This window comes from Enoplosus armatus, chromosome 17 (genome assembly GCF_043641665.1).
Source record: "Enoplosus armatus isolate fEnoArm2 chromosome 17, fEnoArm2.hap1, whole genome shotgun sequence".
Taxonomy (NCBI): domain Eukaryota; kingdom Metazoa; phylum Chordata; class Actinopteri; order Centrarchiformes; family Enoplosidae; genus Enoplosus; species Enoplosus armatus.
The window spans coordinates 9,730,599-9,745,942 of record NC_092196.1 but is presented as its reverse complement, the minus strand read 5'-3'; the positions used below and the strand labels follow the sequence as shown (position 1 = coordinate 9,745,942).

General features: G+C 41.5%; 2 protein-coding genes across 2 annotated transcripts in view; both read right to left on the bottom strand.

Moving 5' to 3' along the window:
• The window catches only part of LOC139300233 (Na(+)/H(+) exchange regulatory cofactor NHE-RF2), a 29,517-nt gene extending 28,603 nt beyond the window's left edge, over positions 1–914 (bottom strand). Inside the window, exon 1 of the mRNA XM_070923255.1 lies at positions 651–914. Within this exon, the coding sequence (XP_070779356.1) occupies positions 651–857 (207 nt within the window). The 5' untranslated portion in view covers positions 858–914. The remainder of the gene's footprint in view (positions 1–650) is intronic.
• An 8,231-nt stretch (positions 915–9,145) lies between these two features.
• LOC139300078 (somatostatin receptor type 5-like) lies at positions 9,146–14,861 on the bottom strand. The gene is made up of 4 exons (XM_070923060.1): positions 14,590–14,861; positions 12,358–13,086; positions 11,842–12,252; positions 9,146–11,665 (listed from the first exon to the last, which is right to left on the bottom strand). The coding sequence occupies exons 2-4, from the start codon at positions 13,039–13,041 to the stop codon at positions 11,582–11,584; spliced, it is 1,179 nt and encodes a 392-aa protein (XP_070779161.1). The 5' UTR covers positions 13,042–13,086; positions 14,590–14,861; the 3' UTR covers positions 9,146–11,581.
• Between the last annotated feature and the right edge of the window lie 483 nt (positions 14,862–15,344).

Here is a 15,344-nt window from a genome sequence, read left to right as displayed (position 1 = left end):
CTCTGCTGCAACAAAGTTACAGAGAAATCTAATATACACAGAGGTTGTTGCTGTTGCTCTGTGTCTGTGAGCTTGGGAAAATGATTATCTGAGCCTGTTTTCTCTATCTGACCACCAGCCAGCATGCAAACAGAGGTGGAGACAGTTTGTGACTGATTTATATTTAGACATTTTGAGGCATCTACAGGACTTAACATGTAAACAGTGACTTGCTGATTTTCACAATGAGAGAAATGAATGTCTGGAACAATATGTAACTCAACAGTATTCTCAGCCTGCCTGAAGTCTTTTGTCAGTGCATACCTTCTGTCAAAACAAAGGGACAGTGCAGGTTAGTCATATGAAATGGATCATGTGATTGGAAAGTGGCACTGTGGCAAAAACAGGTTTTTAATAAAAGTTGCACTTGGTTTCATGTGGGCAAACTCGTCAGGGCTAAAGGGAAGCCAAAAAGTTTCCACAGTAATAACTCGCACGCTGTATTTTCTCCACGCCAGGAGGAGGCTGCCTGGCTGGCCTGATTGTTACTGAAACCGTCCCTCTGTGTCAGGATGCACCCCCGCCAGTGTGACCTGTTGATGCACCACCGCACTGGCATCAACTCCTGGGACAGAAGGTAAAAGCACAAATGCGAGTGCACATGTACTTGCCTGGTGGTGTGTCTCTTTCTCCACGTTGACCCCATTCACTGCAACCACACGGTCCCCGGCCCGCAGCCCCGACGCTTCTGCGGGGGAGCCGAGCTCCACTTTGCGGATGAATTGTCCGCTCTTCCCTTTCTCGCCATGCAAGTGAAATCCATACCCGTTCTCCGCTTTTGCCATGAGACAAAGCCGTGGTTTCCGCTCACTGGTCATTTCCTACCGTCGTTTTAAACCTCCTGCAGTGTTCAGATCAAGTAAAACAATGATAAAAAAAAGTAAAGATGAGAGTTTAGGGGAGCGGGCGCAGGGCTAAACTTCCACGGAGCGAAAACATATCAGCCCGATGCGCACGCTTTCCCCCATATTAGAGAAACACACAAAAACACAATGTAAACAGCTCCAGATGCACCTCAATAGAAGAAATCCCACTGTAAAAGCACATGCAAAAAAAGGCAGCGAACGTAAACTTTAAGACAACGATGCGACCAGTCCTCCAGATCGTATGTCTTGTGTCAAGCCGAGGCGCACTGCTGGCGACTCCAAAACTGATCCGTCGCAGCGCGCACAGACTTCAGAGCATCTGCAGACGTGTTGGAGTCGAAAAGATCAGCGAGCGCTCACCTCTCCGTCGACATTTATCCATGACAACTGGTCGGAGAATATGCACGCAGTTATACTGTGGTTTGCGCAGGGTTTGCGCCTTGTGCGCAGTAGCACCACCTCCCTCTCGCCCGACTACCTGTTTGTTTCTGTGAGGAAAGTGAAATATTCAGTGAAGACAGGGAGGACTCAAAATGATACAACACTGCCCCGAGGTGGCGCAAAGTGGTTGATGAGGGCGATACAGACTCCTGCCTCAAAGTACGCAAATACACAGTTCTGCACACTGTACCGAGTTGTTGCCATGATGGACTATGAAAGAAATGCGATGATGTAAATTGTACATAAATCTTCTCACTTCTCCACTGATCAATTAACAAGATTCAACTGTAATATTTAAACCTGTTTAAACCTATCACATTAATAATGATGTGTATATAGTGATATCGCAAACGATGATATCATCACCATGTTGTAATGTTGCAATGTTGTAGTTCCTCGCTGTGACCACTGGAGGGCAGTGAACACTCACTCAGATTTCTATGAACACGCAGGTTAACAGTCTTACTCCTCTACCGTCAAGGCAGACATAAAACCATACTGACACTTCCGGTTAAACCTTTCAAAATAAAACCATACGATATCGTGTCCCCCGCAAGTAAATCATGATCCACAAAAAGGTAGTATTATCTTGGAGTGCATGACATGGTGTGCTATTGGTTGTTAACAGAGTGTATATAATTAATACAGATATTATTGACATCAATACTAACATGACAAAAAATAGCCTAATTTATTAGACACAGAATAATAACAATCTGTAACAACATTCATTCAACTTCAGTTGTTATTCCCACTGAAAAATTTAAGTTGTAATCTGTGTGAAGACTAAAGAACCATGAAAATGGTCATTTTGTTCTGTATGCGTCGGACTGCTTCAGTTTGATCACAGTTTGTTTATTATTTCCACCTTGATGCTGGGATGAACAGCTCTACAGTAACAGGTTATAAACTGGTCTCCAGAGCAGAAAACTGTCTTTAAAACAACACATTTTTGACAGAATTATATCAGCCATGTCTGTTGTTGAGCTTCATATGTTCAGGAGTAAATATGCAGTTTTGCAATATGTAAACCTCTCCTTCATTCTTGATGGACAATTAACATCAATACACATCCAGTTAGATCCAGTTAGAGCTCACAGCTTTACTGCAATGACAAACAAACAGCCAATCTCAGTTTGTTAACATTGTGCTACAGATGTTCCTGTCCACAGCGATGGCTCCGTTGGCTCACAGCATCATTTCCTCTATCAGCTCCTCTGGGGAACACACACAAGCAAATCAGTGTTTATCTGCTCTACTGACTCGCTCACCATTTGTTTTTAACTCGTACACCCACTTGCTGATAGATGGTCTAATCTTGATGATGGTTCCATTTAATACACCAGTTTCCAGCTTTTCAATCAGGCCAGGAAGGATCCTCCTTTTCATGGGGGACTTAATTAATTCAATTTCAGCAGAGATAACACATTGACACAACAGTATTTTATGTTGTTATTGTTTCTGCTTGGAGGTTTAGTGTTAGCGTGTCCTGAAATGTGACAAATCCAGTTGACATTTCTTTGACCCCAGATGAACTACCAGCAGTGAGATTAGATGATCATTTTGAATAATTTTTAAAGAGAAAATACTACAATTCCCTAGTTCCAGCTTCTCAAACATTTTTCTTAGTTTTCTACAATTGTAAACAGAATATTTTTGACTTTTGGTAGGACAAAACATGACATGTGAAGACATCACTTTGGGCTCTAGGAAACTGGAAACCATTTTCTTCACTATTTAATATATATCAATCATAATCAAAATCATTTAGGTACATTTTTGAAGATGCACTTTATGAAATCTGCATGGGGACACAGTGAATAGCTGCATTCCAGCACACAAGTGACTCAAAACCTCAGAAACTCTATGAGGTCCAGGGTAAGACATAGACAAAGACAATAAGACAGATGTTGTGATGTTTTTCTTTACAGATGTTTTGCCCCCCCCCCCTCCATGTTGCACATTCTTTTCTTGAATTTTGCAAAAACTGCCAAACAGTGTCTTTTTGCCAAGTTTCGGACCCGCCAAACTTCTGACAGATGTTTTCCAGCACAGCGAGCATTTTCTCAGTCACGATGATGTGTATACATCAAAGATATGTGGCACTGAAATACTGAAATAAATGAAAACACTATGTTGTTAAGGACGTACAAGCTGCTTTGCCCTGTGGGTGTTTTTGAGATCAAAAGTGGCCGCCTGATATTCGGAGCACAAGATTTATATCAATTACAAGACTTCCGTGAAATAATGGGACACGTGCACTCACTCAGTCACGCACATGAACACACACACACACACACACACACACACACACACACACACACACACACACACACACACACACACACAAACACTCCCACACACACACAAGCCTGCATATTGATGAAGAGATTAAACGTCAATTACAGCGAGCACATTAATCATGTTTGTCGAGCCTTGATTATGTTGAAAGAGCTCTCAGTTTCCTGTTGCCCTCCATATCTGTCTCCCTGCAGACAGAGAGACATAAAGACTGGAGAGTGCAACATAATAATAATAATAATAATCGGCTTGCGGGGGAGTTGGGGTTCATTGATTGACAGCTCCTGGATGTGTAAAGGGAGTTTAGTGAAGCGAAAGGTATAGAATAACAGATGGGAAGCTGTGGTGATACCACAACCTTTTTTTCTGTTGTAGGTCATGGATGGGTTTGTCAGTCGTCTGTCAGCAACACACACACACGCTTGTTTAACAGCACCAGCCAGGTATTTGGCTCAGTGGCCCTGTGCTTATATTAAAAGAGACAGAGGCTGCCATCAGAGGAGAATCCCTGGGGGGAAAGTCCAAGTTTAGTCTTTGTTACAGCTTCACCTAAAAGGCTCCATGAGTCAACAAACACACACAGTGTCCACAACAGACAATGTTATTTATAAGCTCCAGGTTTTTTAGGCATATGACACAACAAATGTCTACAAATTTTAGCTGTTCCCCTGATACAGTTTATTCATTTAGCCACAAATTTTCAATGGATGTATCAACTTCAACAAACAAAATGTAAGACTCAGAGAGTTGTAGCTCTCACTTCATCATTTGTCAAATCTGTATTAATGTTAAATTTTCCAATGTATCATCCACCAAACTGGTTCCTAAGCTTTTGAACGGTCTGTTTTATATGTGCATCTTCTGGTAAAAAGTGTAGAAAAAGTACAAACATGCTTTTTACCAGGTTTAATTGCTTCTGACACACTGATGCACTCCCTGCAGCGCCTCTCCTCCCACTGCTGTACAGTTTTACAGGGTGTCACCGAAATATCAAATGGGCGTAGGTGAGAAAGAAACCTGTGTGAGAAAAAGGCCACTTTGTCTGCTCAAAGCTCCAGCCTGCATGGTGCTATGATGTGGACTGATGCTATGTGAACAAATATAGAACATGACAGTTTATAGTCCTAAAACCATCATCACTGGATTACTCTAGCAGTCGCAGTCCAACGTCTCGGTTGCTGTGACAATATTCCTTCTACTATATGAGGCTTGTAGCACTGTATACTATTTTCTTGAGATGTTGTCTTAAAAATGACTTTTTCCAAATTCTGTCTTGTTCCTTCAAAAACAGATATGTTTAGATATATAACAGAGAGAGGTAAACTGATATTGAATGACAAAGAAGAGATGGACTTCATGCGTATATCTTTGGTTTGGTTTACTGGAGCAACTTTCTCTCATGCATTATTGAAATGGGAAGAGGCATCCTGCCTCTCCCTCTGGCAGAGGGAGGGAAAGACACTGCGGGGTGGAGAAGGGCACAGCTCTCAGCTTTAATTAGCCACACAGGGAAACCCACTCCATGTCTCTACCTTCTGATCTCCTCAATGCTCCTCGCTCCTCTACATGCAGACATTTGCAGCCAAAACACACTACAAATTGCAAGAGAAAGTGTTCTTGACTTTGTGTGTGTTGCGCCTTTATTGAAGTCTATGATTTTAGCAAAACATCTGCAGGTTTTTATTTTGAAAATGTTCTTATGAAGTGGCAGTGAAAACAGGTATGTTCATTTTCATAAATGCCTGAAGGTTTTAAATGTGCTTCAGCATCACCTCAACTTAAGAGTTTGATGTTTTTGGGGGAGCTTTTGCATCACTGTAAGAAGAGAAGAAAAGTTAAGTTTCAGATGTCAGCGACCTGTAGCGTCTCTTTCACCTCCACCAAAATAAATGCTTAAATTCCTTCCTTCACTGTCACTTCATAGACTGACATATTGTTTATTTAGTGAGGCAAAATCCTCTCAATGACTTCACAGTGTCAACAAGCACATCTTGTGTGTCCATAAAGCCAGGTGTGGTCCGTTTCCTGGTGTCTGATTTCCTCCCAGCAGCACTAGAATGTTGATGATAGGACGTGTCCCCGCTCAATATTAGCCTTAAAATGAATTCGATTGATTTCCTGGAGGTGATACTGAGCCCAGAGCACGAACATGACACTGCATGATCATGAACACCTTATCAAAACTACCCTAAATAATTAAATCAGTTTTCATGAATGTGATGTATCTAAAGCGGAGCAACTTCATGAGGTATTGAGAATATTTTTGACTGATATGCTCGTGCTGCCTTTAATTTTCGATCCCTCTTTGGACAGGTTTGTTTATTTACTGCTTGATAATGTATGTGCTAGTTTCACAGAAGAAAGAGATAAAAAAAGATCAAATAAAACATCTCACAAAACCCCCCCACCACATTTGCACAATAGATACCTTAGCTGCATCAACTACCAGAACTTCCAACACCGTCTTTTTCACGAGTATACACCTCATTAGCACTTCATCATACATCATACATCATACTTTTAACGATGATGGTTATGACAGGAAATGATACAATCAGTGTGTGTGTGTGCTGACTGGTCACACTTTCAACAAGGCAAGAAAAAAGGCAGCTCATAGGGAAGAGGATGATGGATGCTAGATGTGGTTTGTGCAGTAATTAACTCACAAGATTAATTTTGCTTCACAAAGTTAATCATGGGTAAATTATGGGTTAGAATGAACTGCATCAGCAAAAATGGGGAAGAACTTTTATAAGTGCGGTTTACACAAGAAGAGGATGTCACTTGCTAACCCTGTCTGTGATTCTCAGTACTGAAGACACTGGCTTGCTGAGTGTATGTCGTGAAAACTGCAAAAACATCTTTGATATAGAGGAGGGGGACTGGACAATGCAGTATGTCAGGCTGTCATTGGCCCGCATACAAGCTGTGACATAGTCGGTGCCTCTTCAAGTTCCACTGAAAAATGGTATCTGGAGGCTTCAGGTGTTCTTCTATGAGATGAAATGAAAAGGGTTTTTATCTGAATTCATCCCCAGTGCGCGGTCTTCAGTGCAAAATGGGAGAATTGTATCTGCCAGCATCCGTCATCCAAAGACTTTGCATCCATTTAAAGCAAACTATCAAGCTGTACATTGTATTGCGTTTAGCAGACTGTTTGTTTGGGAGCCCCGTCTGGGACTGTCTCATCCACCGCGTAGGCGACATTTTCGTCCATTTGTAAACACATAAACAACTAGCCCTAGTCCCGGTAGGTCCCGTAGAAAAGCTCGGAGAGGTGGCAGTGCGCTGCTCTGTAACGGAGGTGGGCCAGACATGCATTTACCAAAACAACCATTTTGTCTTCATCCTTGAAGTCTTTCCTCTTGTAAACCAAAGAATATTGTAAACACTACTGAAAAAGCACAAATCTCATTTGTGTGTGTGCGTGGAATAGGCTTGTCGGCCCTTGTTGCCATTGGTGGAAAAACTACACTACAACTGTTCAAGTAACTAGGTGTTTTTCACCGTTCATGCCACAATGCTGGCTGTAGCATGGTTACTGCAGGGCTGATGAGAAATGGGAACAGGTGTGTGGATGGGAGGGGCAGTCAGGTGATGTGAAAAGGAGGGGAGTCCGAGGACATCTGGTGGACAGCTAGAGGACGGCAGGTCTGGGGAGTTGTGAGCAGGGGCAGGAGACAGGGGCTGAGGGGAACTGATTATGACAGCCAGAAATAACTGGAGTTACTCACTCTTTTGGGATTATGTCAGATGAAATATGTCCATTGTGTTGTCTCTGCTTCACCTTCTAAAACCAAAGTCAAAAGCTGCCCAGAGCATTAGCAGGCATGTACAGTACAATTGTTTATTCTTTTAGTAATACAAGCTAATGGGAGGATTAAATCAATGCCATTTCTGCACAGAGATAAAAAACAGCTCTGAGATTTGTTGGCTAATTAGTCACAATGGGAGTCAACGAGGAAAATATAGAACAAGTGAGTGTATGTGTTTACGTGTGTGCATGTACTATATTCATTATTTCATTCAGTAACAAAACATTAATCCCTTAAACAAATGTTAGACTTAGACTCTCAGAATGACCTCAGAGTCAAAACACAGTTGTAGTGTAACATGCTCTTTTCTTTGTTTGATGATAATACTGGTTCTTTTGCTTGACATTGAGGTTGATGGAACAAAGCCGCATGACCGTAAACACCAAGGTAACCAGAAGCTGCAGAAGGCACAGAATTTGTTTCTACCCCCACGCCCAGCTACGACAACAGGTTGTCAGTAAACAGACATGGAATAAGGGCTGAGAAAGAAAGTACAGTATATGTTATAGAGCTACAGACGAGGGAAGGTGAGTTTAAGGAGCAGCAGAAAATAGAGAAAATAGCAGTCGAAGAGGAAAAGGTTCAGGGGGAGAAGATGATGGATGTTACTAAAGACGCATGTGGTTCATAGGCTATATTATAAGCGTGTCTGAATGAACGCTGCATTAAATCCTGTCAGTGATAGTGTGATATATCACAATTCCACGATGGAGACCAGAATTTCCCTTCAAGATGCATTTTCACTCTTTATTTTGGTTTCGGGGCCCCAAGGACACTAAAATGTGAGCTCTACTTTGAAGAATAGGACTGGTAAAACTATGGCACGTAACTTATGGCACTGTCAACAGAAAACGTTTCATTTACAACTTCAATCACTCCATAAATGTGAAGTATATATATATATTTTTTTTTAAGAAGTCACACATTGTCATTAGTTTTATCAAGATCACTGTAAATGAATGTGTTAGCTTTTGTTTATGTTCAAGTTCAGTGTCTAGTACTCTTTATTATGAGGAGTACATTATGATTGTACCTTCTCACTGGAACACAAAATACACGTCTTTTTAAAAAATCCAAAAATAATAAAAACATTGTATAGCCACCATGTCATTGTCCTAAACTGAATGACTTATATAAGATCATAATCCTTCTTACCTTCATGTATCTATACTTAACTTTTTTAAGATGGAAAAAGACATCAATGAATCAATGACCGACAGAGATCAATTCATCAAACTTCAAAAAACCATACGCTTCATTTTTAAATGTTCAAAAAAGGGATTTTTAAAAAAGCAGGAGGGTCCCTAGAGGATGTTACGCCAGAGCACGACAGGCACATTTACTTCTTGGTTGAGTCTCATCGCTCTCATCAACCAAACTTAATTGCAGCTTGAAAAGTGTGACTTTTTGACATCTAGTGGTGCTGTGGAGCAATGTCTTGATGAGGGGGATTTGTTTGAACTTTTTCTTTGATGAAATACACCTTTCTGCCGAGCCGACTCTTCCTGCAGTGTTACATCCTTCTTGTGAAGCTTGACACTGGTAGGTGTCAAGTGATGAAAGATTTATTCCATAGGCTTGTAAATTATTACAGCACACATAAAAGATGGAGTAGCCCACGTTGAGGTCATGGTACCCAGAGGCTTTTTTAAAGCCTTAAAATAAGTTGCACTCCACACTGTGTTTTGATATGGTTGCATTTATTAAAGTAACAGTGAAAGGGCTGCTAGATCATTAATCTGGGAGAAAAACAAAAACAAAACCCCACCACCATTAACAACAGATACAAAATCAGCTCACAAGGAAACTTTGAACTCCTCCCTTAATTTTGCTGATATCAGCTTTTCAGATTTTTATGTAAATGTTTTATTTTGGTGGCAAGTCATTCTTCTAAAGTCGCATCACATAATACATACAAATACGTTCCAATGACCTGCCCTGAGAACAAAGATTCTTCTTCTTCTTCTTCCCTCTACTTTTGCAATAAAACTACTTTAATTTCATTTACAAAAATCCAAAAAATGACACAATAAAGTGCTTCAGTCCGCAACATAAACTTGCCATAATATTGATAAATAACAGCAACAATAAACATCAACTGTCTGCTCATGAGATAGATGCACACATAAAAGCTTTTTTCATGCAGGCACACGTCAGCAGCCCTACATTGTTGTGTGATTAATCCAGGGTGAGCATGCAACACAGACTTGATTTTTATTAATTTTATTTTTATTTTATTAATATTATTATCATTTATTAATAGTCACGACAGCGCCTTTAACAGAATGACTGAGTTAGCATTTTTGTTATATGTGTGAGGATGTCAAGACTCCCTATTCAAAATGACCTATTATTTTAAAATTCACAGTGTTTCTAACACAAATCAATCCCTAATCTCCTGTAAGGTATCCATATTTCCTCAGGTCCACCTTTTTGAAAGACGCTCAAACTGACCATAAACATTGTTAACATGGTCTTGCTTGGCTCGAGTTACAACGATGGAGATGCCACAGTGTTGTCCAGCAACTTCCAAGTAATGTTGGCATCAAATGTCAAAAGCTCATAGTCCAACAGCTGAACGGCGAGTCAGGGTGTGATAAGGTGGAAATTTTCACCATGGTGTCTAATCCAGTGGAAGTTGATTTAGAAAGAAGAGAAGAGATAGATCCACTATAGGACAATACTTGGCTGTGCTATTTCAAGGCATTTTTTCACAGCTTCGTAACATTGAAGTCAAAATTTCACTAAAAGCTTAACAAGCCAAAATAAATATAATTGTCATGATCAACATATTTTAACCAGACTTACAGTAACCAGCAGAACAGTGCTCACTCTAGTTATGGAGTACAAATTAAATACTGTACATTTTCAAACTAAGAAAAGAACAATGGCTGACTTTCAAATGATAGCTAGTGTGAAATAAAAGCCTGACGCCCAATGAAGTCACTGAGCAGGGTGAAATTACCTGTACTATAATGGCTCACATGGTAAATTCAGCATGACGTACATCTCCACATTACTCTGAGTTTCTCTTTCTCAAAGGAACAGTTCCACTTTTTAATACACTGATTTGCTTACTAGCTGAGAGTTAGATGAGAAGATTAAAGTCCCAGTGAAACAGAAGTTGGAGCCTCTTTAGCTTCAGTAATGTGACGTTTGCTCTGCTAGCTATATGCTCAAGTGTGGTTTTGTGTTATGGATGGGGTTAGCTAGTCATTCCAAATAACATTTGATTGGACAAATTAACTGCTTCTAATTTCAAGATGAATAATCAAATATGTCCTAATAAATACATTGGCTATCTGATCACTGGTGTGTTTTGGAAGGAAGCGGAAAAGGAAATGATTGGAAATGACAAACCAACAAGGCTGCGAGACGTGCGAGACGCATGTAACTGGCCTTACAATGGATGTAGCCTTATAGCCTATTTAACGGAGAGTGAGACAGACATGAGAGTGGTGTCAATCTTCTCATGTAATTCTGCGTCAGAATGCTAACAAGCACATTTCCAAAAATGTGAAACTATTGCTTTCACAGAAATACTGTTCTCACTCATTGATTAATTTATAATAATAAAAAATTCCAGTCATTACGTGTGAAGCTAGCTTGTGCGGTCAACTCAACGCTTCCTGCACCGATGCCTCTTAGTGATGTGGAATGTACATTATACTGAATTATCAAGATAACAGGTAAACATAGAGGAAGTGTTGAATTTACATTAATATCAAAAACCATCAGCAGAAAATGAAACAAAAAAATATTGAAAATAAAAGTTCTCTGCAGTTAAATACAGCTATATGAGAAATTACAGCACTTTAATGTCTCATGACTGTATTTCGTATTTTACTTAGCTCTTACATCATTACATAAACTAATGCTTTGTACAATGCTGCCATTTTAGTAACAGTACAAAGATATAAAGAACAAATGCCGTGCTCTATGATGTAAGCTCAATGTAGTTTTCTCTCCTACTTTGCTCCTCTTGTCCTCTCCACAAATGTCCCAGTCAGAGAGGGAGGATCAGCAAATAAAGACCAGGAATACCAATCAATAAAAGGTCCAGGAGTAAATCGTCCCCATGTGCTAGTGCAGTAGTACATGGTGTGTCAGCTTGAAAACTCATAGCACTGACTGGCTATTCACCGCTGATTCTGAAGTTAAACGCGCACTGTCAAGGTCCCCAATAACCTCCATCTGGGCAGGCTGCTGAAATCGACACAGAGATTAGGGATACAATAAAGACAGAAATATAAACTATTCGATGCATCAGAAGCTGAAATTTGAAATGCCTGACTATGCCTGCTCTAAAATGTGGTAATAAAGAAGAATGCCTTTTCTCGGAAATTGCAAGGATCACATGAATACTGTTTGTGCCATACCTGAATGCTCTGGATTTTTCCATTCTGTGTGTGATTTCTGGGTGAGAAAACAGGATTGTGGTTTTCCTTGGGTGCCTTCTTTCTCCCTCCCATGTGGTCTGTAGTGCCAACACCGTTTGGTTTGTGGACGCAGAGCACCTTCTGGAAGCTCTGCTTGAAGTTGTCAGAGAGGAAGCCGTAGAGCACTGGGTTGGCGCAGGAGTTGACGTAGGTGAGGATGACCAGGAAGAAGTAGACTGCAGCGGTGGTTTTGTTCTCAGGGATGATATGAATCAGATTGACAATGTTGGTAGTGAAGAAGGGCAGCCAGCAAAGTACAAACACCAACACGATGATCACCACCATGCGCGTCACCTTACGCTCCGACTTGCGGCGGTTAGTCAGGCCTGCACGCACACCTGCTGACCTCACCTGAAAGTGAGATGGTTGGTTGAAAAGTTTTATGAGATTATGAGAGCAGAACCTCACAGAATTGAATTAAATGCCAATACAAACCAAACTTATCTATCCCATTACCTTGATGACAATGAGCAGGTAGCAGAGGCAGATGACAACCAGAGGACCAAAGAAACCCAGGATGGATGTGTAGAGGATGAAGACAATGGACCACAATTCACGTGGCTCAGGCCAGGTTATGTTGCAGGTGTTGAGCTCCTCCTGAACATGTGAGTAGATCGTGACCGGCAGCACAATCAGAAAGGACACGACCCACAGTATGCCATTGAATACCTTGGCCACCTGTGGCTTCCGCCATTTGGCGCTGCGAATAGGATGAACCACGGCCAGGTAACGGTCGATGCTCATCACCGTCAGGCAAAAGGTGGAGGCGAACTGGCTCATGGCGTCAGCAGTCATGCACACCTTGCAGAAGAAATCCCCATATGGCCAGTAGGACAGCACACTATTAGTGCCTAGGAAGGGGATTCCCAGGATGTAGAGTTCATCCGCCAAGGCTAAATTGAGGATGTACATGTTGGTTACTGTCTTCATCTTGGCGTAGCGAACCACCACGTAGATGGCCAGCGTGTTACCCAGAAGACCCACGATGAAGACGATGGTGTAGACGACTGCGGTGACAACATCTAAGGGCATTGGCGTGACCACCTCTGAGATATTGTTGGGGGTGGGGGAGCTGGGGTAAGGCTGGGAGGAAGACAGGCTGACATTCTCAGATATCGACATCCAATTGTAGTCATCCATGTTGAAGGAGGTGCTGGTGTCCGTTTGGATTACAGTAGAAAATGGCTTATGAGATAAAAGACACAAATTTACAATTATTATATGAAATACTTACTAACTAACAGGCCATGCCTTTTGTACCTAAACACTCACAACAATGCATGGGCTCTCTCTGGGCAAGATGCCCGTATTTACCAGGAGAGAAGAGAGACTTTCCACTGAATTGTCTGGGCAAGCGTCCAACCTGCCGTTTCTCTTAACGGAAAGTTGCACTTTAGATGAACATCAGTTCCCAGTACTGTCGCTGCTGTTGGATAAGATGTCCATAAGACAGAAACAAAAACCTGCAGCCAAGTGGCAAGTAGCCCACAGCCTTGAAGAGACATTAACACTGTTGAAGTGGGCCAAACATACTCAGCAAAAGCTATCAATTTTTGTGAAATCCCTCCGGTGTACAAAAGCTTGTATTAATTGTGGGGTTTAATGATATTCTGTAGGTCTCTATTTCACCATACAAAAATGTGATGATATGCATGTTGAGCTGAAAATTGAAACACAATAGGTTAATTAAGGCTCAACAGGAGGTGAGGTACACAAAGGATGACTGATTGACTTTGCTCTAACAAAGCTAAAAATGTTCCACTCCAGTCGACGTGTCTTTGCCTAAATTGTCTCTGGATCTACATATTTCCATTGTTTTTGCTGCCATCAAATAATTTGTCACTTTGCTTTGGGTTTGATGGCCAGCTTGGTACATCTATCTTAATGAAGACATTGTTGTAGTGGGACAATTATTATTATTATTGTTATATGTAGAGTGTAAGTGCAGTGAACTTCAATCTGTGAGAAAACTAAAATGAAGATATCAGGAGTGCACCTAACTGTAAACCCTGTAACATGTTTGGTATGAAACCTGAAGGGCGTGAAGGTATCCCTAATAGACGTAAATGTATGAATGCATTAATATAAAGCCTAAAATGAGAGCAATGTCCAACTGGCGCTCTAATAATTGATGTGAGAGTGGCCGGTAGCTACCTGTATGTCTTCTCCTGGTGCCTTGTGGGTGACCTAAAATAACAATAATTTTATAACTACCAGTTGTCAGACGTTGCCACCCGAGGCTGTGAAATGTGTTGCACAAATAAATGGTGTGACGTGTAGATTCACTGAACCACGCTCCAAAACACGGGAGTGACGCGCAGCCCGCAGCATGTTGTTGAGAAAACAAACACTTGGAGCTCCTGTCCCCTTCAGGCTGCGTGGAGCTCTGACATTTTTGTCCAGCAAACTATAATAGCTATATAGCCCACAGACGTGAGAGCCATTTGAAGCGTTCACATGCCTGGCTCATTAAATCTGAGTTTCCTAAATAAAACTTTAAGGCTCATGACAAACCCACATACTGTATAATAACGTCCTCTGTTGGGAAATCAATGAGTGAAATAAGCTGTGATAAAAAAAATGAACTCACAGCTACATCCTTCTCAAACACAGCAAGAGTTTAAATTTCATTTCATGAACACATCGCTTTCTTGTGAATGTGACATTCGTAGATGGGATTCAACCTACCTGTCGCCTTGTATCCTCTCCACTATCCGGTGGCGTGATGCGCGTCTCCCGCAGTATTCATGCGGTTTTGAAGCCGTGCACTTTCTCTGAGGTCAAAATCAACTCTCTCGCTCTTTTCCCTCACAATTGACTTTTCATCTTCAGGCATTTTCTTGGTGTCAGCACGCTCAGATTCCCACAGTCAGATGCGCAAGAGCCAACATTGTCTTTTGATTTTCCAGGATTTCCTCTCAGGTCCGTTCTGAATTGAATCACTGTGGTCCTAAACTGATGAGGAGTCACTCACGGGGTCATGTAGAGCCTCGACGCACTGCCTGTATTTATGTGGAAAACGTCACCCCGCCTTTGCATGTGAAAGTCCCACCCCTGGATGTTTGTAATCGCCTCACAGCGAGACCAGTTGTAGGTGTGAAAGCTTACATTGTAGCCCTCCTTTTCTCTCCTTTGCCTGTGCAGCAGAGGCTTTTATAGCCAGCCCTCCAGTCAATCATAAAGTGATAACTTTTTTCCCAACTGTGTGAGACAGAGAGAGGCACATAGAGGATTGAAGCAGATCCTATCTGGGGGATAAACCACCTTGATGGTGGCCCGGAGCACCTGAGACGGAGGGAGAGAAAACAAGGCTGAAATTGGAAAAACGGTGGAGGGAGGACGAGATTGCACGTTGAGGGAGAGATTTGATGGTAATTGTCTGGGAAAGCTGCCTACTTTTAAGCCATTAACTTCATGCTGTTGTCATCCAGGTCAGTGCAGCG

Excerpts from the sequence above, each read along its gene's own strand:
- LOC139300078 (XM_070923060.1), bottom strand. The coding sequence starts at position 13,041 with ATGGATGACTACAATTGGATGTCGATATCTGAGAATGTCAGCCTGTCT. Across the intron at positions 12,253-12,357 it reads ACCTGCTCATTGTCATCAAG|GTGAGGTCAGCAGGTGTGCG; the intron begins GTAATGGGATAG and ends TCTCACTTTCAG. Across the intron at positions 11,666-11,841 it reads GAAAAATCCAGAGCATTCAG|CCTGCCCAGATGGAGGTTAT; the intron begins GTATGGCACAAA and ends CGATTTCAGCAG.